This window comes from Aptenodytes forsteri, unplaced genomic scaffold (genome assembly GCF_000699145.1).
Source record: "Aptenodytes forsteri isolate BGI_AS27 unplaced genomic scaffold, ASM69914v1 Scaffold289, whole genome shotgun sequence".
NCBI classification, from domain to species: domain Eukaryota; kingdom Metazoa; phylum Chordata; class Aves; order Sphenisciformes; family Spheniscidae; genus Aptenodytes; species Aptenodytes forsteri.
In genome coordinates this window covers 1923555-1950120 of record NW_008795025.1, presented here as the reverse complement: position 1 = coordinate 1950120, position 26566 = coordinate 1923555, and the positions used below count along the sequence as shown (strand labels likewise).

The following is a 26566-nucleotide window of genomic DNA, read 5'->3' as shown; positions in this document are numbered from 1 at the left end:
AAGCAGGATGAGATGGAGGGGGACAGCAAGGTATCAGAGACCCAGTGCTGGTCCCCTGCTAGCTTTCCTCTAGGCATTTACTGCCTTTCTAGGTGAGAAGGAGCATTAAAAATGGGCCAGATCCTCCTCCCTGGGACAGAGGTTCAATACTGCCCCAGTGACCTAAACTGCGATGACACCCATGGCAGAGCCCAAGCTTGCCTTGGAGGAAGAGACAGTGTGAAGGCTCTCTTTTCTCTCAAAAAAAATTAAAAAAGCTGCCAAGTCCCTACCTGGCAGCACCAGCACTGCCTGGCTGCTGCCAGACTCAGGCAGGGCTACCAGAAATCCCCCCAGAACAAGCTCCAGAGATACAGAGGCTTAAGTCGATAGCGGTGAGCAATTTTTATATAGTGCCTCCATCATCACTTAAATGCATTGTTTCTAGCTCCCAGGGTACTATGTAATAAACAAACAAGTTTTTTTAAAAAATCTAATTATAACAGAAAATAACCCAAAAAACATTCTGCTGGGAAAAAAAAAGTCAGGATAGCCATAGTGTGGATGGCGCATGAGTCTCTCCCATAGCTCCGTTATGCACGTTGTAGCTCTGTCCTCCAAGATTTTGTTGCACGTGGTGCAAAGCCCGTTGGGGTGGGTTTCCAGCCACCCAGGACCTGGCGGGATCCACAGTGTAAATGCAACCAGTGATTCCTTCAGCTGCCTTCATTTGCCTGCAGGAAAAGCAGTGAGGAACAGCGCTGAGCAGAGCTTACCAAAGATTTAAGCTTAAAAATACAGGAATCCTTGCCCTGCCCTATATGTCTCTCTTCAAAATCAGCATTTGCACAGAAATAGCCATAATTTTGCTCTACCCAAAAGAGCTAGGAGAGAAAACGCATCGTTTTATATGCTTCTGCTCATTTCTTCCTTCTCCTCCCCCTTTCTCCCAGGCTTTTCTCCTTTCCAGGATACTTCTGACACTTATTGGGCAGGGGCGAAGGGGGTCCATCTCCCCTCCAACGCCAAGACTGCACCATGGCAAGAGGAGCAGGGGATGGTGGTTTCCCTCCCTCCTGGCCTCCTAGGGAAGGTTTTGGTGGCTTCAGGGGATGCTGCCCCTGGGCAAGGCAGGGTGAGGCTGGGCTGGAGGGTTTATGGCTTTCTCTAACCCCATGGGAAAGATCATGAAGCACAGGGAGGAGGCGAATAAAGCCATCAGCAGCCAAGCTGAAGTGACAGGCAGAGGCAGGAGATGTCCCACAGACATAAAACAGTGATCAGCAGTAGGTGCGCAGGAAAGGAGCTGGATGAGCTTGGTTCCTATGTCTCTTGAGAGAGGCACCGCAGGATACGTCCACCCCAAGGAGCGGCTCTTGATTCAGCTCCCAGAAAGACTGTGCCTTTCCTAATTAACATGCATTTCATTTACTCTGCATAATTTATTTCTCTTCGAGACACCAGCCCTGTGACAATATTTGATGTTGAATCACTTTGGAAACAAATATAGCTACTTTATCGTTCCCATCTCAGCTCATACACACGCAATTTCTGCCTCGATGCCAGCAATTACAGCAGACCTCAGCAACAACTTTTAAAAATTGTTTATTTCTGAGCTAGAATAATCCAAATTCCCTGTCCAAAGGCATCCACAGGGCTTTTTAAAAAGGCTCAGCTCTTCTCTAATGCACGGAGGAACCACTGACCTGTGGGAGGGCTGCTCACCCCAGGGATGCTCAGGACAGGTCCCCCCCCGTCCCAAGCCATGGAAGGTGGGGGAGTTGCACCCCAAGGCCACCCAGCCAGGTGCTGCTCTCACGCCCCTTCATGTCCTTTGCACCCCCCGGCAGATCTGGTGCCAGGGACAGAGTACGGCATCGGGATTTCGGCCGTGATGGACAGCCAGCAAAGTGTGCCAGCAACCATGAATGCCAGGACAGGTGAGTTTGGCCCTGTTGCGTGCTCCAAGCATGGCCAGCTCCTATGGCTCAGATATCTCCATGGGATGATCCGTGCATGGGGACAAGGGTCTGCACCAACCCTCTCCCACAGAGCTTGACAGCCCCCGGGACCTCCTGGTGACGGCCTCCACAGAGACATCCATCTCACTGGCCTGGACCAAAGCCACAGGGCCCATCGACCACTATCGCGTCACCTTCACCCCCGCCTCAGGGATGGCCTCCGAAGTGACGGTGCCCCGGGACAAGTCGCAGCTCACCCTCTCAGAGCTGGAGCCCGGGACAGAGTACACCATCTCCATCATTGCTGAGAGGGGACGCCAGCAAAGCCTAGAGGCCACCGTGGATGCCTTCACAGGTAGAGAAAGACAAGCTGGGATGGAGCCAAAGGCACAGACCGCTGCCCCACACTGGCACCTCCACCAGCCCACCGCGTCCTCAGCACTGAAACTCCTGAGGCAGTGATGGGGATGAGAGCTGGGGGCAATCCATCCACATGGGAGGAGGTCTGTGGACCTCAAAGGAGGATGGCCCTACCAGTGTGGGGGATCCCATCCCCCTGGCCAGCAGCCCTGAGCACACTTACTTGGCTAGAGGCTCCCATAAGGACAAGGCAGGGTTGGGGGAACAGCCAGCCCGTGCTGTCCTCTGTGGTCAGGGTGGTCTGTGTGTCCATAAGAAGGAAAAAACAAGTCTTGAGGGACCTCACAAGCACCTCTGGGTGAAAAGCCTGCAGTCGAGAACCCCAGACAGCACATACAATCTGTAGTGGGACAGCCCTATCACCTACCATATGGGTCTGGGATGGAGGTTGTTTGCAGGCAGAGCTGAGAAAAGCACCATTTTTCCCCTTCCAGTTCTGCCTCTCAATCCCAGCACAGTTTCAGATCAATGGAGAGCCCAGAGCTGCAGCTTTGCCACCTCTGTTGGGTATTTCCCATACAAGTGCTGGGAACAACACAGAAGCCAGGATCTGCAGATGGTTGGGGTTGCATCTCCCCTCTCCATCTTGCAGGGGTCCGGCCCATCACGCAGCTCCACTTCTCCAAGCTGACATCCTCCAGTGTGAACGTCACATGGAGTGATCCATCCCCGCCAGCAGACCGCCTCGTCCTTACCTACAGCCCCCGGGATGAGGAAGAGGCACAGCAGCTCACGCTTGACGGCACCCGCAGGCACACCAGCCTGACAGGCTTGCAGCCATCCACCGAGTACCTGGTGTCGCTGGTGGCCATGCACGGCGCCGTCAGCTCCGAGCCTGTTATGGGCTCCATCACAACAGGTACCATGGGATCCCCCTGCCGGGCACGGGACCCCGCCGGGAGGGCGGGCAGGAGGACGGGGAGCGGACCTGCCTCCCACAGCTTTGCTTTCTGCTCTGTCTCACCAGGGATTGATGCACCGAAGGACCTCAGGGTGGGCAACATTACCCAGGAGTCCATGATCATCTACTGGAGCCCTCCTATTGCTGCCTTCGACCACTATAGAATATCGTACCGTGCTGCTGAAGGTAATAGGGTCAGACCACTCTTGCTCATGCCCTGAGCTCACAGCTGTCAACCCTCCCTCCATCTGTGGGCACAAGCAAGCCACCAGGTCATCCTCACCCCAGGCAGCATCCCAGTGCCCTGGGAAAAGCCACTGATAACTGGGATGGACCAAGAGGCTGCAGGGATGGAGGACAGGGTGTCTGGGACAAGGATGGGCAAGGGCCACTGTAGCCAAGGGCCAGCTCAGTACAGAGGGGCACAGGGAGTGACCCCCTGCCACGTGCCCTCCTCAGGGATGGTTAGTTCAGGGCCCAATCCTGAAATCCCACCTCCCCCACCTGCCCCCCTTGGCTCATCTCCCTTAGCCCCAGTTTCAGCTACAATACTGAAAAGGTCGAGCCAGCAGAGTGATGGGCACACAGGCGTGCACCCACAGGCACAAAGCCCAGTTACCCCCAGTATCAGCCCTGAACAGGGCTTGTGGCATTGCCCTCTCCTCCTGAGCACCTCCTGTATCCCAGGGACAGGGCCAGCCATGATGCCAAATCTCTTGGCTCTGTCCCCGCAGGGAGGACAGACAGCACCGCCATTGCCGGCGATGCCACTGAATACGCCCTCCACCGCCTGCAGCCCGCCACCAAGTATGAGATCGGGGTGAAGAGCGTGCGCGGCCGGGAGGAGAGCGAGGTGGCCTCCATCACTGTGCACACAGGTAGGAAAGAGGTCCTGGTGGGCAGGTAGCCGTCAAACAGTGCCAGCCCCTCCTTGCACTAGCAATCAGGCAGCTGAGAGAAAGCTGAACCTCATGCTAGCCTGATGCAAGCTCAAGATGATCAGCAAGGCTCACGAGGTCCCAGTGTGGACTTTTGAAGTGTGTCTAAGCAAAGCTTTTCTCGTATATGCATGGGTATATACGAGGGAGGGGGGGTGATAAATCTGTGTTCCGGGCACAGGGAAGCCAGAGATATGACGTTGGGCAACCATAACAACCTTTCCTAAAGGAAGTACAGACTTCCAGAAATAATCCCTGGGGAAGCCCTGACACAAACAGCATCTGCTGCAAAAATAAAACCCTCTGCTATCCCCAGACTCCTCAAAACCTAAAAAAAACCCTTAACATCCCAGGCTGTGCATCAGGAAAACAGTGGAAGAGCAGCCCAGGTAGCAGAGTAGCACAAGCTATGACAACTCTGCTTTCCAGCTAGGGCAACAATAACTCCTCTGCAGGCATATGTGCCTGGGCAGCAAGGCAAGACCATGAGTGATGGGTCACAAGAAGCCCTTCCAGTTCATAGCCCAGCCTCTTAATGCCTCTAACTCTCTGAATCTGTCCCCCATGCAGCCATGGATGCCCCCTTGGGGGTCACAGCCACCAATGTCACCCCCACTGAGGTGCTGCTGCAGTGGAACCCGCCACTGTCAGAGGTGGAGAGCTACGTCCTCATCCTCACCCGCCATGCAGGTACGCCGAAACCCTGCGACCCTCTGCCACAAGCTTTGCTGGGGCTCCATTTCAGCTCACCTCCACTTCTCCCCCATCCCAAAGCCTGGGGCTCAGTGGGTGCCCTCCACGGAGGGAGTAGGGAAGGAGCCCTTGCTTCGGGAGGGCAGCAGCTGGCAGGTGGCAGGGCTGTACCCCATCCCCAGACACCAGCTCCTCCCACGCAGGTCCCATGGCAGTGCCCCTCACCAAGCCTCAGAGCATGGCAGTCCATACAGAAGGGGACTGGGATCCCCCCGCTTTACTAACTGGCCCACCAGCAGCAATCCAGGGGCAAGCAAGTACCCATCCCACAGAAACTCAGTGTGCGGCAAACTCCATGAAACCCACTACTGAAGGGAAAGAAAGCATCAGGCAAATATAGGGGCTGTGGGAAAAATAAGACCATCCTTCAGACCAAACACCACCACTACAGCTCAGCTGCCACAAAACAGCTCATGGTGTTTCAGCAGTGTAAGTGCTTTTGATCATGAGGTCACATCCATAGACATATTTTGGAGAACCACCTTGGATACCTACCCTAAGTCACCTCTTTTGCCTTACAGTTGCAGGAGAAACAATTCTTGTGGATGGAGTCAACCAGGAGTACCAGCTGACCAACCTCCTGCCCAGTACCACCTACACAGTCTCTATGTACGCCACCAATGGGCCTCTCACCAGCCAGTCCATCAGCACCAACTTTACAACTCGTATGTACAATCACCTCCCCAACTGCTTGTTACTCACCCTTAGCCATACATCTACCCCAGGAAAAGCAGCCAGCACAGCTGAGCCAAAGCTCTTCTCACATACATGCAGGTGTAGAAGTAGCCATATGCCAAAAGGACACTCAAATACCAGTGTTGGGCACAACACAAGAACAGAATTTTCATCACAACAAGCATCAACCATCATTTTCACTCTTTCAACATCCATCCACCCCTTTCTTTGATTTCCCCTGGATGTGGTTTCCCAAGAAGACCCTTGACCAGGTCTTTTTCTTGACCAAGGCCATAGTCCAGAAGAGCACTACAACCCATTTTGCTTACAAGAAGCTTGACAGGCCCCATAGCACATGAATTTCAGAGCCGTTACCCTTCAGAGAGCATGCAGATAGAGGAGGACTTTTAGAGGGTTTGCAGAGCTCTGTTCAAGGCTGGGGACGGGTGATGAGGTCTGGAAACTGAGGGCAAGGATGGACTTTGGGCTGCAGCTTAGGGTTGCAAGGTTGAATCCCAGTGCGCTGAGTTGGGAAGCGGGGCTGGGGTGGTTGCGTGTGAGAACTTGCACTTCCCTGGGTCCCTATCCACCCTTGCAGTTTTGGATCCTCCAACAAATCTGACTGCCAGTGAAGTCACTCGACGGAGTGCCCTGCTCTCCTGGGTGCCTCCCATGGGAGCGATCGAGAACTACGTCATGACCTACAGATCCACCGATGGCAGCCGGAAGGTGAGTGAGTCCTCACAAAGAAAGAGGCTCATTAAGTCAAGGAATAACATGATTGTGGAGAAATGAGCAGGAGAAACCCAACAAAGCAAAAGAACGATGCTCACTAGGTCACTAGGGAGAGACCAGAAGGGTAGATGCTACTTTCTGCATAAGCAATACTTTAGATAAACAATTGAAAAAAGCAGGAAAAGATTGCCTAGGGCAAAATCTTTATGCACACCTGCAGGTCTGGGCAAAGAGGGCATGCCTGGAAAGTTTGGAGGAATAGGGGAAATTCACAACTTGTGAAACACAAGCAAGCTGAGGCAGGAGAAAATTATCCCATGAACAGAGATGCTAAAAATGTTATTTGCCCTCCCTGCAAAAAGGAAGATAGGTACAGACAGCTAATTAATCCCGCAATACAATATATTTGACTATTTAACGAGTGTGTCCATATCTGCCTGTCTGGGAGAGCTGCTACAAACGCTATCAGAAATACCGCAAATAGTCTCATTTCCTTTGCCGGTGTGACTGGCTTGCAGCGGCCAAAGGATAATAGCTTTGCAGAAGGGGTTCGATATAATGCTATGTGGCATTGGCTGACAACCATAAAAATTAACGTGACAGGAATTGACAGAGTCAAAACTGGCTGATAACCAGATTTTGCCAGCTCTACTCTTTGTGGTGCTTGGGTAATCTGTCATGCCCCATATTGAGGGCATGCAGATCCCAACAGAGTTGGTAAATAGAGCACACAAATTGCAAACATTTACATTTCCTGTATCCAAACCAGCTAGCTTTCTCCCACCCAAACCATCCCAAAACGTTGAATACATTCATTGACCTCATGCTTAGTCCAGGGGTGTAAGCAGCCATGCAATGCTTCTCAGCCAGACACCAAGGGCTGCGGTAGTTTGTGGCTTCCCTTCCCTCCTCACCTGCTCTTTAGGCTCCCCATCGCTTTTCTCATCTGTTGCTCTTGGTGTCTACCTCCTTCTGGGACCCATGTACAGGAGCTGATTGTGGATGCTGAGGACACGTGGATCCGCCTGGAGGGGCTTTCTGAGACCACAGAGTACACTGTGCACCTGCAAGCTGCCCAAAACGCCATGAGAAGCGGCTTCATCTCCATCACCTTCACCACAGGTGAGGACTCACACCACGTCCACTCAGCCAGGCAAGGCTTAGCCCACATACTGTGCTGGTAGACATGGACTGCTTTTATGGGCTTTCCGTCCTCAGGCAGCATTTCACCACGATCCACAGAGAGGTACATTCATTTCCACAACCCATGGTGCTGCTCTGCTACAAAAAGTTAATGGCTGAAGGACCTATAATACAAACACAAGGTCCAGCCCAGGGCAAGGGGATTTGAGCTTCAGACCAGGAACCATCTACCAGGCCCTTTGCCTTGCCCTTGTCCCTCCTCAAATGCATAAATAGAGGAAAAAAACCACAAAAGTCAACAACGTTATCAATAGATATGCTCTTGTAGTGAGTGAGGAGAGACCCAGTTGGTCTCTCCACACTGTAGACATGGAGACATGGTCCCATCTCTCACAAATATCACAGAATCATAGAATCATAGAATAGCTTGGGTTGGAAGGGACCTTTAAAGATCATCTAGTCCAATCCTCCTGCAATGAGCAGGGACATCTTCAACTAGATCAGGTTGCTCAGAGCCCTGTCCAACCTGACCTCAAATGTTTCCAGGGATGGGGCATCCCTGGAAATGTCAAGCAGGTGCATCTCCACAACCATCAGTGCAGTCACAGACAGCAGAGCCAGCATGCCCGCAGGACTGTGGTCCCACTGATTTTATCTAATTGCATTATTCCTTCCCCCTCTAATTCTAGAGAAGTCACGATCCACTAAGGCAACAGGAATGGTTTCCTTTCTAAATCAAACAGTGGGCATCCACAGCCACCATAACCTTCACAGGCGGAGTGCTTACACTTGCAAGAATGAAGCTTGCATGAAAATGTCACCATTGCTCCCACCCTTTGCGACCATTCACATTAGAAACTGTGCAAAGCGTATAGTCCCTCACCCTCTTTGAAAAGCCTTGCTAGGCCAGGGCACTTAAGAGACAGAATGCATTTTGTTCAGGGCTGAATCCAATTACATTTCTCTGGGCTTCAAAAGCACTAAGAAGCCTGAAGATGATGTCCACTGAAATTCCTCCCATCTGCGCTGCCAGTTCAATTTGGAGAGTTTTCTTTGAATCTGCTGTGGATACACTTCCCCATCCCAGTTAAACGCATAGGTCCCTTCACCTGCTTTTAAGAGATAATAGAAACTATTTATGTCAACAAAAAAAGAAAAGATTCTTCTCTAATGCATCTACAGGTTTTCCTGTTATTCTTGCCTCTTATGCAGGCACATAAAGCCAGGGCAATTCAGGCAGGTGATGGAAAAATGCATGTAATCTTTGAGGCTGTTTGGGAGTCAGGGAAAAAGCTGCATGGGGCTGGCTTCTCAGCTGGGATAAAGCAGCAGAAACCCACTCACGTCAGGCAAGGAGAGCACTGTTTCTATTAAGCACAAATGTCAGACTTTGGCAGTGTTAGAGACACCATTGCCAGCTGATGCAGCATCCGAACACAGGTTTAATTTGCTTTTAAGATGAAGGTAGGCATCAGCAAGAAACCAGTTTCTCCCCACTTACCCCATATATCGGTGAGACAGAAGCACCCAGGAACAAACACCGAGTCAATGCAATCCATGGGCAGCATCCCTCAGCGAAGAATCGGGGTCTGGGATTCAATTCACCCTGGCAGTGTGTCAGGCCACTTTGCAGAGAACAAGGACTTGTCTTTAAGGAGACAAAAAAAAAGAAAAGAAAAAAAAAAACAGGCTTAATTTAAATTGTTTTGCTTCCTTCTGCTCGCAGTACACATCCCGGGGTTCTTCCATTCCCTCTGACATATTAATAGCTCGGCCTCTTTGTTTCATGTTTGCATAAGGTTCTTGGGGAATTGTATACAGATGGGACAAAAGGAAGAAACAGATACAATATTTATAATTTATAGTGGTTTGAAATATCTTTCAAGGTCTCCTTGGCTCTTAAAGATATGAATATAAATTAAGAAACAAGTAATCTCCACAGAGCTCAGGGGAGCCTGAAGTGGTTGTCTTTGAAGCAGTTTTCATTGTTGGATACTATGAAACGCAAACACTGTCTCACCAGACCTTGCACTACAGACCATGGAGCCGGGAAAAAATAGGGGATCTTCAACATTTGGACAAAGCGATGACCTCAGAGTCTTCAGGTCACGAGGCTGGGGGGAATATACCCAAATGGGAAATTACAGACAAGGGTCTGTACCCTGGTCCTATGGGGTATCACACAGTTGTGATAGGCACACACAGTACATCCTTCACACCTTCTCAATGCGTAACCGAGACACCCTCAAAAGCCACATCCACATTGCCTGCTCTGCACTCATTTACCGCATCACCCATACGCACCAACAGCAAAGAAAAAGATGTATTTCCCCCTTTTGCATTAAATGAGAAAAAATTGAACCCAGAGTTGACATCCCAATACTGCTGGGGTCTTGTAGTTAAGACTCTCTTAAACTCTGACTCCCAAATGAGATGTTTCTTCATTAGAGGACACCTGGAGCACTGCCACACAGCCCACGCTGCCCATCTCTAGCATCTTGCACAGCCTCATTCTGCTCAGTTTGCAAGTGACAATCAGCCCGGCGTAAATCCACCATCATTTCCAAGGGCATGGATTGGGAGAATCCCCCTGGAATCAGTAAAGTCATAAAACTTGTTTGGGGCTGGCAATCCTGAGAAGAGAACAGGTTTTGGTATTTTCACAGCTGTCTAAATACGCTGGTGACAGCTTAAACCCCAGGGTTTCAGACACGGTGCAGAAAAATGGTCCAAGAAGTGACATCCCTCATCATTCATAGTGATGTTACCATGCACCTTTCCAATATAGGACATATGGGAGATTAATTAATATATGCACAGATTTTTTTTCCATTAAATCCTCTGATGCTGTTGGCAGATGTAAAGTCCCACTGCCTTGCAGAATAACTTGGGACGCAGAAGCCAAGTTAGACCTTTCCTAGATCATAACCAGGGGGGCCCAAGGCATGTGGAAAGGGTGTCACTCTGCTCAAATTTTGCTTTTTTTTTTTATAATTTCACAGGCGGTCGTGTCTTTGCTAACCCTCAGGACTGCGCCCAGCACCTGATGAATGGAGACACACTGAGCGGCGTCTACACCATCTCCATCAACGGGGACCTCAGCCAGCGAGTGCAGGTGTACTGTGACATGACCACCGATGGAGGCGGATGGATTGTGAGTAGCCGTGCGGTTGTCCTACGCATTGTCCCCATCGCAATGTAACTGAGCCCCATCCTACCAGCAAAGCCAAGCACCACGCTGCACGGGAACGACAGCAGGCTTAATATAGCACGCTTCATTTCCCACGCCATAGGGAATGGCCCACGCTCCAGTAATAATAGTTACACTTGGAGAAATGCCCTTTGATTTATTTGACATGTTTGCAGTGCTTCTGGAGAGCAAAATCTGAGACTGAAGCTGATTTATTGTTCTAAAAATGAAATTAATGACCGATAGCTTTTACAGAGAATGATTCACACTGCCTGCAGTAGGAGGGTGTCAGGCATCACCCCAATTGAGTCCACACAGGAACATTTTAGAGGCAAATGCCTGTTTGGCTTTTGAATCGCACAAACACTGCTTGTCTTGACATAGATGGACTGGCAGTTTAAGTAAATAATGCTCTGGTGCTTTGATTTTATTCGTGTCAAAGGCTTACATGGATTACACAAAACTCCGCTAGATGTATAGTCAAAAGAAAAAAATGGGCTTCCTCAAATGCTGATTTCTAGCACGGATGTTATTTTAGCCAGGAAATTTCCCTCCATCTCACTCTGCTTCAAAGCATCCCCTTGGATATCACAGAAAGAGCTAGCCGAAACCAGAATCACATGCTAGAAAAACAGAGGCACCACGCATCGGGTAGAGCAGAAAGCTTGAAGGCTGATTCCTTCTTATAATAACATTGATTTGCCTTGGACATCACCTAACATCTCTTCAGTTTCTCCATCTGCACATGAATTAATTGCATGGCTGCAATTAACACTAACCAGATGGATATTGTAATTATCTCCCCCAAAAGGCACGATGGAAAGACAAAGTATTGTCTTTATTTTATGTGCCCCAAAGCCCAGTGAGGCTGTCCATCTTCTCCTTCACACCGATTTTCCCCCTGGTCTTCCCCCACAACAGGTCTTCCAGAGGCGGCAGAACGGGCTGACCGATTTCTTCCGGAAATGGGCAGATTACCGGGTTGGCTTCGGAAACTTGGAGGATGAATTTTGGCTCGGTAAGACCTTCACTGGTTGTCTTTCATTGATGCATCAAACCTGAGCTCTGCGTGCACTGTGCTGCTCACCTGTGCCAGCTGTTGGCTCCTTGCTTCTCACCCCACTCTACGCTCTCCCTCAGACAGCTTTCATTCCATTGTTCATCCCCTGCCCTGCACGTTAGAAAGTCACTCATGGGCATACCACATAAAAGCACATTGTGAAGGCCAGCAGCTCCCTAATTTGCTCCTCCTAGGAGAGAAGGGGGTACACCGGCGGTCTTCATGGACCAAAACCCATCATCCTCCTTTGGATGACTACAGGTTGCATTGGTGGCATCTATGACTTGGCCAGCAAGCCAGCTGCCCAAAGAAAGTAGGAAAGGGGTGAGCAGGAGACCCTGCACAGCTCTGAAACGGAGCATGCTCCCCCAAAACCTGAACACAAGCCAACGCCAGCCCTGCAGCATAAACATGCTCTGGCTTGTATGGGAGCTTAACAGCTCAAAAGATGGTTGTGTGACACAAGAAGCACCAGGGGTCCACAGCTGATGATCCCCAGCTTCAGCAGCATGGAGAAAGCTGAACCTGGGGCTTGAACCCACCTCTCATAGCCACAGGGAAGTGAAGCCTGAGTGGGGACAGAGAGCTCAGACCCCACCAATGCCAGGAGAGACAAAGATTTAACCAGAAGTGCTGTTGCTCTCTGGTTCCTCTCCTCACTCTCATTTCCCACAGACATTTTATTTGCCTAGAGTTTTTTTTGTTTGCTCACAGAGCAGATCCAGGCATTGGGTCTCACTGGGTGTCTTGCTGCTTGTCTCACCAGGTTTGGACAACATCCACAAGATCACATCCCAGGGGCGCTACGAGTTGCGAATAGACATGAGGGACGGCCAGGAAGCAGCGTACGCCTACTATGACAAGTTCTCCATCGGCGACTCCCGGAGCCTGTACAAGCTGCGCATCGGGGACTACAACGGCACTTCAGGTGCAATCTCAGTGCTAGCAAGCAGTAGGGAAATCCTGGGACCGGTGGGTCTGAAACTGTGAAGGAAATCCCAACATCAAAGCTTACTTTTCTGGAGCAGCAAAACACAAACCCTTTCTGCTTTCCTGCAGTCCATCATGTAAACCAGGCTGATAAATCCCACTAAGGACAGAAGGAATTTTCCATTGGGGATTAGATATTAAATATCAGAGGCATTGCTATTCAAATAACCAGGTCAATCATCAGAGGTGTCATCTCACTTGGCAATCACCGCAGCTTGCTATTGATGTCGTGCTGGAGGGTGTATTTATTGCCCTCCCACAGCAATGGAAAAAGCTGAAATCCTCTGCATCATTTCCTCATGCAGAGGCCAAACACAGTCAGGTTTTGCAAGGAGACTGTCACACCTGCTTGCTTGGTTGATGCAGCAGCACTAGGCTTTGCCCACCAGAAAACAGTGGGTGGTGGGTGATGGGTGATGGAAGGAGGGGGTCTCTTCCCCGAGAAGCAGTAGAGGGGTACAGCTGCAGCCCCTCTAGCTGGGATAGACATGCCCAGTGACTGCAAGTCTCCGTGATCCATACAAAACTTCACCACCATGTACTTAGTGAGGAACCCCACACCATATCTAAGACGCAGGAGTTTTCCTATACAATATCTGGTAGTTGCCACTGGAAGAGAAGAGATGGAGATCTTGGTTGCATGCAACACAGCACTTGCTCTTACCTTAAGTCCCAGGGCACAAGGCTCCCATCCTGTTGCCAAAAATGCCAGTAAGTGCTGCAGACACAACTCCCTCCCCTTCCCCATGCAAGCTTTTCTTCTAGCCGTCCAACGAAGGAGCTTCTGCTCCGCTTTGAGCAGAGAGAGCCAAGACTCACCAAATGGTTCATTGCCAAGAGGTTTTCTAGCAAGCCTCTTGGTGGCTGGACTGCACACAGCTAGCATGGGTTGACTTCGTATTTTCTTAGAGACCACCAAGGAGCATATTAAGAATGTCTCCTGTAAGTACATCACTCAATTGTAATAACGACCATATTTCACTTTGGCTCTCCTTTCACCCAAAAGCAGCTCTCTTGTTCCTTAGTAAGGAGGGGAGATGAGGTTGGTGGTTTTGGTGAAATAAGACAACACGCACCTTCCAAAAGGTTCTTCCTTTTATTCAAAGGGAGAAAAGAAGGCCAAGCATCTTGGTTCAAGAGGCAAATGCTTGGGCTTCTCTGGGAGAAAAAGTTCCCTTTGGCTAACAGGAGGGAAGGAGGCTGAAAGCATCCTAAAGTTATATAGCAGAGTCAGGCTTCAGGAAATCAGGGATCCCCAAATCTAGGATTTAATTCATTTGTGAAACACTGAAATTCAGATCCAAAACCATATAGCATTTTATCTGCCAAACCCAAACAGCCTCTAAGATTTGCTATGGTCTGTACTGATCCTAAACTGACAGCAGAGGACCTCAGATGAACGAACTGTGAACAATTCCAGTTAATGTTATTCCCAGACTTTCAGATGCTTGAGCTGTTGATCAACAGGCTACCACATATACCAGAATATCCTAATTTACTTGTGAAAAAGACCAGATGACTCAGGCTCCATCACCTCTAACAGCACCTCTTCCCACAGGGGACTCCCTCACCTATCACCAGGGCCGCCCCTTCTCCACCAAGGACAGGGACAACGATGTCGCTGTGACCAACTGCGCCATGTCCTATAAAGGGGCCTGGTGGTATAAGAACTGCCACCGTACCAACCTCAATGGCAAGTACGGAGAGTCCCGGCACAGTCAGGTAAGGACAGAGCTGGGCTGAAAGCCTTTGGCATTTCTTCTAGCAGCATGACCAAGCACGACAGCAAACCCAAGCTAGGGCTGGGGCTGCGTGGTCAGTGCACCAGAGCCAGGAGCACCGCTGGGGTGACCCAACACAAGCTGGAGCGAAGGGAACCACCTTCGAGCCATTTGGGGTGGTGCTTCATGCCTCACGCTGGCTGCCACGGTCATTTACCTTGTTAAGTTACATTTAAAAAAATACATACATAAAATTTGATCATGAGCCTTTGAGCAGTGGGAAAAACCCATCAAGCCAGAGCAGCAGAAGAGTTTCTTGCTCCCACTGGAGCAAGTTCTTCCTTCTGGCTTCTCTACGGCAGTCAAGTTTTTTTTCTTCCTCTCCCACTCTAGTTTCATGTTAGGGTCTTTCTTTACCCTGTGCCTTTCTCTCCCTCCTGCCAGGGGATTAACTGGTACCATTGGAAAGGCCACGAGTTCTCCATCCCCTTTGTGGAAATGAAGATGAGACCTTACAACCACCGTAATATCTCTGGGAGGAAGCGACGGTCCCTACAGCTCTGAGCCAGCTGAACCCCCTCCCACCTCCCACCACCTGACCTTGTCTGTCATTTGTTTGTATTTTATAATATGAAAAGGGGAAAAAAAAAATTACTACTCGTCTGAGATAGCAACCTGCCCCTCACAAGTGCTGGAGGGAACCACGGCACAAGCAAAGGCCATGGGAAAGGAAAGACCTCCTTGCTTTGCATCTGTCCCAGAGAAATACCAAACTTCCAGTCTCCCTACCCCAATACTCTGGTCCTTAACACAAGAAGGGAGAGAAAGAGAGAGACAGATTTTTGATATTTTTTTAAAAGACTTAGAAATCCCCAGCAAACTCTGTCAGAAATGTTTGTCACGGGGCTCGTGGCAGAAACCTTCCCCAAGGTTTGTGTGGCCATTTCCATGCTAGTCATGGCCTGGGACACCTGTCCTCTCCCTGCCTCCCTGTCCCCTCCTGGCAGGGAGGTCCCAAGCTTCATGCCATCCTGTAGACACCAACTCTTCCAGCAGGCAGAGGCCTGTCTCTTCTTCTGGCCTGGTCATCCCTCCCCTACGTGCAGGCACTGTATGCATAGAGACAAAGCGAGAATGAGCAAACACAAGGCTCACCCCAGCCCCAGTTTTCACAGATCACACCAGGAAGGCTTGATGAATATTTGCATATGTAGGCAAACTCTAGAGAGCCCACAGCTCACGTGTTGGCCCCACCACAGCCAAAGTCATCCTCATGTACCTGATGCATAGGGGAACAAGAGCTGCTCCACCAGCCCCAACCTGCATCATCCACTCCTCCGAGCTGAACTCATCCCACTCCAGGTACATGACATCTGCCTGGGTTATGCTGAGCTTGATGGAGAAGAAAGGAGTCAAATTAGAGGATTTGGGAGAAAAATCACTACTTGTGGTCTTGAACTCTAGATCCCATTTCCCCTGCTATTTCTATATGCCACCACGCTGTCTTTCACTGAGGTCATTGGTCCCAAACCATAGAGTCTCAGAGAAGGACCAGCAACCAAAAGAGCTATCACACAACCGCAGCCCAGCCTGCAGCTGGCAGCTGGCACAGCCCAGATGCTTTTGTTCAGGGACCTCCATGCACACGGGGAATGATGACAACCCAGCCGAGGGAAGACAAGCGCAAGCTGAGAAATGCCCATTCTCTTCCTTCTCCTACACCATCTCTCTTTGCCGCCATCACAAGAGGGACACAAGCCTCAGTGCCTTGGTATCACGATCTCTCTAATGGGAAGCCAACTGTTTCCCCTCCTGGAAGGAAGGCTTAGTCCATTCAGATTTTGGAGCACTTCAAGACCCTTGGAAGAATAAATGAGTTCACTCTTCCCATCCTTAACTTCTCCCATCTTAAGGTCAATGGAACCTTCGGATAGCTCTGGCTGCGCTCTGTTGTCATTGACACCACCTCCACGTAGCCCAAACAACCACCACACTGGAGTCACTCCTCTGCTGACGGCTCTGATCAATGCTGGGCATTGTCACTGGCCTGGTCTCAGAGAAGGGACTCATCCCCACGTTCAAGGACAATGCAGCTCATCACTGGGTTCACAGCCAAGGGAGCATTACAAATGCTAAACACTGCTTTTTGATTTTATCACACTGAAGCTGCTTTGTCTCAAGAAACATCTTCCAGATGGCAACATAAAGGCATCTTTGCAGTAGCTTATAATTCAAGCCAGTGTCTCTTTCATGGTCACGCTCCTGGATTTTCTGACGTTACTCACCACGGCTGCAGAGCTAAAGAAGGGCATTAAGCGGGAAACGCAGCCTCCTTGTCCATTCCACGTACTGGCACACGAAATCATAGCTAACCCCAAGGCCAGGATTAGATACAGGGTCCAGCCCTTCAAGTGGTCAGCTTACAAGCTGCAGTTTGACCTGGAGTAAGGATGCTGTAGCTCAGCAACATCTCATATGTAAATGAGGCATCTCTTCTTACTTCCCATCAGCATCAAATCAGGCAACAAGTCAACTAGTTGAGCAACAGGTCAGTCAGAGAGGCTGCAGATGATGGGACCTCTTGAGGAATATGGCCAGTGTCACGGACGGCAGCATGTCATGCCTTCTGAGCAGCCTGCCCTGTTTTAGGTTTCAAAAGCCAACAAGAAGCAGCAGATAGAACTGACTAAAACGTAAGAAGCCTCCTAGTAGACCAGCAGAGTAATATTTTTCCCAACGTCACCAAGAGTTTATAGGCAAAAAGTGTCCTAACAAAAGCACTGTAGTGCAGTGGTTATAATGAGGAGCAGAGACTGACAGTGGATGGCATTCATCACCTGTCTCGGATGGTGCTGTTTGCTTATCCACCCAAGTGAAAGGAAGAGACATCAGTGGAAACACAGGAGCTCATCATTCGCAATCAAGTGGAAGGCAAGAAACCTCTCTTTTCAAAAGTACAAGTCAAACAGAAAATCAAAACATGCCAAGCTTTTCCAGGAGGTTCAGAAGATGACCTTCAAAAAGGCTGATTATTTCTACATAGATTTACTGTCATATATCTCTTCCTCCCTGCTCATGTCTGTCATCCCTTTTATAAGTCCTGTAACCGGGATGAGAGGATCTGGTTGAAACAACTCCATCATCAAGTCTGAAGGACAACCTTGGAGATAATATCTGACCTTTCACTGCCATTATATACCAATGCTGGTCCTTGATCTCACACATGGTACCAGGGTGTTGTCTTTCCATTATCCTGGTGAAACACAGTTGCTAAAATCTTTTAAAGGAAAGACATCTACACGTGGTGGTTTTGTTCTCCTGGTGATAACCTAACCCAAGCCTAGGCACACAATCAGCAATGACGACCCAGTCATTTGGGCCATTGTCCCTTGTTCACATTGTCCATATACAAGATAAAATTTTCCAGAAATTTATTTTTCATCATTGCCTGATAAATTTTTTGGGGCAAAGCTCCTGCCAGCAGTTTCAAGCAAATTTGTGCTTAATGTTGATGCTACAGAACGGCCAGGTGATTAAGTACAGCCTCTCTTTACCCTCCATCACTGGCTGGGCAAGCCCTTTTTCTGAATTCATTCTCCACCCAGAGCAAGTTTGGCCCTGTCCCCCATCAGCACAGCATTGAGACTGAATGAAGTCTTAGCATCAAGCCTGAAATTCCCAGGAACCCAGCCTGGATCCTGTGTAATGCTCATCTCAAGAGACCTTGGCTTCAGCATGTGAACGATCACTGGGCTCTGGTGGCTCCTCTGCCATCCAGCTTGTATGGCCCAGGCTTGCCCCAGACCCCAAAATGAACCTGAAGCTGGTACCAAAACCAGACTATCCACTGCGAGATGCCAAATCCCATAACATCAAGCAGGGAGAAGCACATCAGGTCCTTCACCCAGCAGAGCACAGTGGGTGCCCAGGACCTCTGTAGCCTTTCAAAGCCACCTCTTATTTCTAACCTCAAAATCCTGGAAGGAAACACCAAGGGACCTTCTCATCTCTTGCCCAATTTTGATTTCCCTCTGTTTCCATTCCTGCCAGACCTCCAAGCCCACCATCCCACTGCACACTGCACTAAAACGTAACCAAAGAAAAAAAGAAAAGGCCTGAAAGGAAAAGCTGCTTTTAGTAAAGTGATCCTTAAGACAGCATTTATAAATTAGTAATTTAGGGAAGGAGAGAGGCCAGGCCCTCCCCAAAGGTAGCCGGGTTTTTGGCAGAAGAATGATGGAAGAGTGTCAAAGCCACACAAAGGTTGGGGAGAAGCCTTTGCTTCTACTCCTTATCTTTGCATTACTTTACTGTGGGCATATCAAAGTGTAGTACCAGCCTAAACGCCCTCTTACCTCCTTCCCAAAGTGATGCTGTGCTGGTTAAACCACGACAGATGCTCACCCCAGGTGAAGCAGAGGTGAAGCATCATGGTGTGGAGAGCACAGCTCACACCACCTTCGTCCCCAGCGCTGCAGCAGGGGAGGGCTCGGGCAGTGGTGTCCCTGTGCCAGGGTGCCCTGTGCCCGCAACAGGCTTAGAGTGACTTGTTGAAATACAGCAGGAGCCAAAATACCCGCCCAGTGCATCACCTCCATGCCAGCATGAGCCCTTCATCCAGACCCAGAGCTGCTCTCCTGGTATGTCCCTACCATCGCACCCTGGGGTGACCACGCACCCCCTGCCCTGTGCCCCCCAGCAATGCCCACAAGCTTTGACCTTAGCAAGCACCACCAGCAAAGAGCGCTCACCCCAAAAAACCCTTTAATTCATGCTTACACCCACTAATGAAGGGCTCTGTCCCGGGGCCAAGCAAGAAGGCCAGACCTGTTTCTGCCAACCAAGCACCCCGGGATGGCCATCAAACCCAACCAAGCCCCTTGGGGACCACCAGTAACCTCCAGGGTCACCTTACCCCTTCCTTAAACCTGATGGTGCCCAGATGGTGGTGGCAGCTCCTTGCCTCTTCCAGGGGAGAGATTTGGGGTAAGGGGGAGGGAAAGGCTCTTCCCTGCGGAGATGCTGATGCCCAGACCCACCTCGGTACCCAGCCCACAGCTCTCCAGGTGTCAGTGGTTTCTCAGAAGGATGGTGACACGAAGACCTAAACAAACAAACAAGCAGCTCCCTGCATACAGGTGTTACCCTGGAATTGTATTTATTACTTTAAAAAAATTAAAAACCATAAATAAGAAGGAAGAACGGAGGCAACAAAATCCCTTGGACAGGTTCTGATGAACTCAAACACAAACCAATGCAACCAAATCAGGGGGGAGATAAAAGCAAATAAATGCATAAATAAAATTAATAATATAAATAAATAATATATTAAACAACACTCCCCACCTTGTAATGAAAACGTAGCTTGGAGAATGGGATCGACGCTTGTTAACCATTGTTAACTAGTATTTTTAGTCCTGACCGCTCTTAGGCTATGTATAGTTCCTTTTTTTAATGCATTTTCTATACATTAATAAAAGATACTGAAGGAGCGAGCCGTGTGCCTGTCTGGGAGTGGGGTGGGAGCGGGGTCCTGGTGCATTCAAGCCCAGCAGCATTGCAGCCCTGACCTCAAGCCAAGCGGGGACGCGCGTACCCTGTCCCTAATCCTCGTTTATCCCATGGGAGAAGGAGCATGAGGGGCTCGTTAGCAGGGATTCGCATGCTCTTACCCTCCTGCAAGGGCATGTGCTGCCCGACTGGAGCTCAGATACTTTTGCATCTGAAGCAGTTGGCCACGGAGGCTTGGTTTTTCACTTGGCGGTTTGCAGCTGAGCTGCAAGGTGTTGCACAGCCGAGACAGCCACCCCACCAAGCCCAGCAGCAGCTGGAAAAGGGCACACTCCTCATTTGCAAAGCACACCAAGAAACACGAACCAGGAGGAACAGAGCAGACAAGAGACAAAGGACATCCAGCGGGAAAAAAAAAATATAGAGGGAGGAAATTTGGGGGGGCAGCCCAGCATTTGTTCAAGTTGCCCAAAGAAGAGGTGGTGCCATCTCCATCCTTGGAGGTGTTCAAGACCAGGCTGGAGAAAGCCCTGAGCAACCTCATCCAACCCTGGGGCTGCCTTGGGCAGCAGGTCGGACCAGAGGCTCCCAAGGTCCCCCTGCCCAAGTTTTCCTGTTAAAATAAATAATAATAAAGTGACCACAAAGTCGGGTCGGCGCAGCCTGTCTTTTAACCCCAGTAAGGGAGGGAGCTGCACTTTGGTCTCAGCCCAGCGCAAGATGTTTTGTTAATAAATTTAGCTGCTCCCATGAGCTAGAGGGACCCTCGGCTCTGCAGCTTACAGCCAGAGAACGCAAAAGCCATGGTGTAAACGCTCGGAAGCAGAGCAAAATGACCCTGAAGTCTTCAGTTAAAGTCGTTCTCCAGATTTAGACAGCAATCTGTTCCCAGCACGAAGGAAACCCCAACAAAAACCAAATTGCAAGGCTATTTCCAGCAGAACATGCTCCCAGTGGAAAACAAACAAACAAAAAAAAAAACCACCAACATTGATTTAGTAAAAATCTCTGGGACATGTATGAATTTCAGAGGATTTTGAAAGTCTCCTCTCATTTCGCACACAGACTTTATTTAGACCTCCTCGTCTTAAGTTTTCGTGTTTGACACGTAGCCAGGCAGGATGAGAAAGCCCGAAAGAAGCTCTTCTGCCAGACCACTTCAATATTTTCTAAATTTAATTTCAGAGCAACAGAAGAGGGGAATTTGCTTTGCGGCATCTTCTCAACTTCTCTTTCTTGCTCCAATTTGAGAAAAAAAAATAAGGAAGTTGTGAGCGCGGGGTTCCCCCGCCTCAGCCACAGTCACCGGCACAGCAAAAAGCCAAGCCTGAAGCCTGACGGACGCAGCTGTCTGGATTAAACTACCTTTTTCATGTCTGAAGGGAGTAAATGCCATGGAAAACCCTTCAGGCAAACCCGGAGGTCTGCCCTGCATGCGGAGGAGCCGAGGGATGGAGATGGGTTTGGGATGGAGAGGAAGGGTTGCCTGTGCCGGTGCTTTGCACCCCAGTCTTGCACAGCTTGGCCAAGCAGTTGGCCCAATGCGGTGGGTTTCATTTATGGTCCCTTAGGGAAGGGCAGTGCCCTCCACTGTACCCCCCATTCAGCCAGGTGGGGCCCCCATGACCTCCAATCCCTGCAGAGCACCCCCAAAAAAGCTCACCTGAAGGAAACACGGACTCTCCGTTGCAATAACCAGACGCATGAGGTGGGCACGCACCACTCAGAGGTTGGTACCCAGAGAAGGCAGGAGCATGTGGAGCCACAGCATCCCTCCGGACCATAACCCACCTCCCAAAATGAGAGCCATGGCTAGCTCCACGCTTCAGATGGGATGAGAAGAGGGTGAGGGCTGGCACAAGCCCTTTCCTAAATGCTCCAAGCTTTGACTTAAGCCCAGGGAGGTGTTTTGCCCCACCACACCAACCCCTGGGGAGCTTCTGCTCTGTCACCCATTGCAGGTGCCCACCACCCTCATCGCACAGGCCCCTCTGCCCTTGCACAGCTCAAAGCCATCTGTATATTCTAGACATGGTCGTGCAGTATCACACATGGTGGTTTCTCACATTTCCAGCCTCTCCAAGGAGCACACCTCCCTGAGCAGCCCAGGCTTTGTGCAGGCAGAACCTGCAGGCAGCATGGCCACGCTGTGGGCAGCCACTCTCCTCTTTGGGCACTTCCAGCCACTGCAGAGGATCCCACCGCCAGCCCCCCCCATCTGCACTTTGTACAGAGATATTTCATCACAGCCCTCTTACCAAAGTCCCCTTCTTGCATGAGCGATGCTCGGGAACTTTGTTCCACCAGCAAACATCAGGAGGGTTTACAAAGGTCCTCAGCAAGGGCGTTGGGCATCCGTCCCAAACCTTGAGCTCGAGCAACACATTCCCAGCAACACACCCTACAACCTCAGCCCAAAAAAACACAAGGGAAATGTTTGCCCAGGAGCAAGCAGCACTGTGGGAGGAGGTGCAATGCCTGCAGGAGCAAGGCTGGAGCAGGTCGATTAAGGGGCATCCTCATCCCATGAATTCACAGCTGCTTTATGCCTTGCGGGATCTGATTTTTATAGCACCATCTTTAACATTCTTGGGTTTTAATTCCCCCTTGTAAGCCTGGATGTGCTCATCATCCCTTTAAAGCCCTCATTCCCATTTTTATATTTTCAACTCCCGTGGCTACAAGCTCTAAAGCTTAATTATGTAGAGTGTAAAAAAAAAAATTCTCTCTTTTAATCAAATCTAAATGCAGGGCTTTTAAATTTCATTGATTTGTCCCCTCTCCCTGCGATGAGGAGCACTGTGAATAGCAGCCCACAGGCTTATTCCCCCTTCCCTGTGCTACAGCCACGGCATCAACATGCAGTGATTTTTCTGCTTCCAACCTGTTTCAGCAATTTTCCCCATCAAAAAAAAACCCCATATACATTATATTTGAGGCAGAAGTATTGAAGCCGAGTGCTAGCTGTGATTAGGGACCTTCTCATAGCAGCACTTCTCTCCCTCCCCGTATTTTGGATTGCTTTCTGCTATTGGTAGGGATGTTGGAGGTGTGCAGCCCCCCTATAGCGCATACCATGCAATGTATAAGCATACTGATTCCCAGCAACGCGGCTTATCCTCTTGCTCCCACCCAGGTTATCTCCTCAGCGTTACCCCTCCACAAGCACCAGGGCCTGGCATGGCTGCCAGACGGTGGAGCGGAGCGCACCGGGATGCTGGTGGGAACACAAGCCACTTCTGTTCGCCACAACAGCCCCTTGTCCCTGTGCCGTCCCTTGTGTTTGGTGGCATTGCAAAAGAAGAGGAGTTTGAAGGAAGTAACTCTGCAAATGTTTACAAGAAAAATCCTCCCAAAAAGTGAGAGAAGGGGGGATGAAGCGGGAAACCATCCCTCTAAGAATTTCAGAAGGCATTGGAAACAGGCAGCCAGGAGAGGAGCAGCAAGGAGACAGGGCTGGAGGAGCAGCACCAGCAGCCGGTGTCCCCCTGCTCCTGGGGACAGGCTCTGGCCCTCCCCCTGGTCCCACATCCCTCACTGCACTTGAGTCATGCCGAAAGCAGCCAGCATCTGCCCATTTGCCGTCTTGTATCAGTTCCTCACCCGCGACCCAAGGCCACCTCTCCCCCCTGCCCGAGGAGGACTTCGTCCCTCCAAATAAAGGAACCTGCTCTCCCTCACGGGGGGCAGAAAGAGGCAAAACACCCCCAGAAGAAAGCCTTTTGGTGTGTTTTTCCTCTTTCACCCACCACAATTTGCATTTCGCTTTCGGTTCCCTCCCCGGGGATGGGTGAGCCCCCCTGAGCCACCCTGCCCAAGCCCCGTCGCCCAGCTGCATCCTCCCCACCGAGCCCCCATTAGCAAATGAGATGAGGAGGAGGAAGACTTTGAACTGTGAAGAGCAAGGGTCAAATAGTCCCCAGGCAGGAGCTAAGCCCCAAGGGCAGCACAAAACATCCCAGCATGAGGGCACACCTTGGCCAATGGCTCCGGTGCCACCAGCCAAAATCCTCACGTGGCCCCGAACTGAGGGACATCAGCTCACCGGAGATCTCCAGGAACAGCTTCCCCCATGGAAGCAGTTTACAGAGGGGGAGGGATAATAAAAACATTAAAAAAAAATAATTTGGCAGCTGCTTATCATTAAAGAAATGGGATTAGATCTCCCTGCCTGCTGTGGCTGGGCTCTGGGGGAAGCTGGCACTGAGGGACGGCCACTGATTGCTCCTCGGCATCGCTGGGCTGAGCCAAAGGAAGGACTGTGCTGGAGGGGACAGCCGGCACAACTTTTTTTTTGCCTAAAAAGCAACCTTGGCAGATCAGATTCAATACTCACCCAGTGCGGGAAACCCCAGAAGCAGCTGCTACAGTAGGAGGCGCGAGCCACCGCTTCCCACAACTGGGGGCACACACTGGTCCTCGGGGACACCAGGGCCGTGCCCAAGCATCACTCACTCCTCTGCCTTTGGTTCACACATCCCACAAATCCGGCCATCAAGACACTGCCGGTGACCCCCTTTCCATGCCAAGGGAAGGGGCACCCCCATTCACCGATGAGTTTTTCGTCCCCTGGCCTTCACGTAACTAATCCTTGAGCCATTCCTAAATGGGAAGGCACTACGTCACGCTGCCGGGACTTGCCCGGCTCCAGCACGTCTCCTTTCCCCCTCGCGCACCACCAGTGCTGCCCGTAGGATTTCCTCAGGAAGGAGTTCCTGAATGCTCACACACACAAAACAATCATCAGCTCTAAACCAACAAAAAGCCCTACCGCTTTCCTCCTAAACCTGGCGGCACACACCAAAATGCACCCCGAGCTGCCATCTCTTGCTTGCTCTCACCCCATCAGGTGCAGAGACACACACCCTCCCTCCTCCCCAAACACACTTGGGTCCCTGTACCCCATCTTTGCTCAACACAAGCACCAAGTGGGACTTGAGGATGCACCCAAGGATCCCACTTCGCTCCCCATCCCCACCTTTTCTTTCCCCTAAGCACCAGGGAGGGATGCTCCAGCACACTCAGACCCACCTCAGCAAGCCCAGCTGCACCCAAAGCCTCCCAGGTGATAGGTGGGGAAGAGGCACCCCCAAAAAACTCATCGGTCTGGGGGCATTTTCCCTGAAAGCAGCCTTTCCCCCATCGCTGCCCATGTGGGACTGAGCCCCAGGCAGTTAAGGGCAGCCCCAAACCAGCACATCGGCACCAAGGTGGGACACAGGTGGGACTGGGGCACCTGAGCCCAACCGCCCCTGGGCTCCCCCCTTCCTGGAGGGGACAGAGACCAGTAGGTACCAACTGAGGGAGAGGAGGGGAGGGAGCAGCTGACACAGAGCCTGCCAGCCCCAAAAACACCAGCTCAGTGTTTGTCCTCCACCCCGCCAAGGGTCACCATGCCATGCCATGTGATGCCATGCCATCCTGCTCCTGCCTCTCCTGTTCTCCTCCGAAGCCGGAAAGCCTATTGCTGGTGCTAAAGTAAATACCAAGGGCTGCTATTTTTATCCAGCCCACAACCGGGCGTGCTTTATTTTTGGTGTGTAAACTGCGGGCTTTTTTTGTGGGAGGGGGAGAGGGTGGGGAAAAGGCAGAAGCATGGGAGAAAAAATAAGAGGAATGTTTCTCTGGGAGCAGAGTTTTCCATTGCTTACTTTAAGCCAGGCCAGCGTCTGCAAACAGAAATCACAACCAGAGAGCAGAGCAAGCAGCTGGGGAGAAAGGTGTGCTCATCTCTGCAGTCACTTTGCATCTCCTCCCACCCCACTGTGCTGAGAAAAAACCAAACATACCAGCCCTGGATACCAGCTGGGTGTTATCAAGGCAGGAGTGAAGCTCCCAGCTGAGTAATGGGGCAAACTGGTAAATAAATCAGCTGAATCCAATGAAACAAGGGGGAAACAAGAGGGTGTTTCTATTTTCAGTGTAAAATTAGTAGTGTTTTCCAAATAAAATTAGGGGTTGAGGGGAATGGAGGAGGAAATGGAAGTTGTCAGAGGGGCTTTTCGGCATGGGAAAGGCCTTGATCTCACATGGAAATAAGGAGTTTGGGAAGGATGGATGGAAAACAGGGGCTGGAGGTGGGATTTGATTTCCAGCTGGTCCCAGACCTGGGCTCAGACCGACATTCCATGATGTGACAGGAGCTTGCTTCATCCGGGCTTAATCAGTTCCTCAGCTTGAGGGGCACCAGCAAGCAGAGAGATGCGTAATCTGGAGCAGCAGTGATTCATCGGCAGCTGAGTCATGGCTTCCTCTCACCCATTAAAGTTTCTGAAAAACCAAGCACGATCCCTTGGAGCCCAGATACGCTGGATGCCAAACAAAACTAGGAGGGTGACAGGAGCTTGCTTCATCCGGGCTTAATCAGTTCCTCAGCTTGAGGGGCACCAGCAAGCAGAGAGATGCGTAATCTGGAGCAGCAGTGATTCATCGGCAGCTGAGTCATGGCTTCCTCTCACCCATTAAAGTTTCTGAAAAACCAAGCACGATCCCTTGGAGCCCAGATACGCTGGATGCCAAACAAAACTAGGAGGTGGCAAGTTCAAACCCCCCCCCCCCCCACTGTTCTTTTTTTCCCAGTTCCTTGTAC

At 50.6% G+C, this 26566-nt stretch overlaps 1 protein-coding gene across 2 annotated transcripts in view; it reads left to right on the top strand.

Moving 5' to 3' along the window:
• Positions 1–15396, top strand: part of TNR (tenascin R) — a 29625-nt gene extending 14229 nt beyond the window's left edge. Inside the window, exons 8-21 of one of the 2 annotated variants that reach the window (XM_009275862.2) lie at positions 1830–1919; positions 2032–2295; positions 2953–3219; positions 3328–3447; positions 3996–4139; positions 4770–4889; positions 5480–5617; positions 6226–6356; positions 7352–7484; positions 10508–10659; positions 11617–11713; positions 12522–12683; positions 14304–14467; positions 14911–15396. In XM_009275862.2, coding sequence (XP_009274137.1) covers positions 1830–1919; positions 2032–2295; positions 2953–3219; positions 3328–3447; positions 3996–4139; positions 4770–4889; positions 5480–5617; positions 6226–6356; positions 7352–7484; positions 10508–10659; positions 11617–11713; positions 12522–12683; positions 14304–14467; positions 14911–15030 — 2102 coding nt within the window. In that variant the 3' untranslated portion in view covers positions 15031–15396. Of the gene's footprint in view, positions 1–1829; positions 1920–2031; positions 2296–2952; positions 3220–3327; positions 3448–3995; positions 4140–4769; positions 4890–5473; positions 5618–6225; positions 6357–7351; positions 7485–10507; positions 10660–11616; positions 11714–12521; positions 12684–14303; positions 14468–14910 lie in introns of both variants that reach the window. The other variant, XM_009275861.1, reaches the window with a different exon arrangement.
• The last annotated feature ends 11170 nt before the right edge of the window (positions 15397–26566 follow it).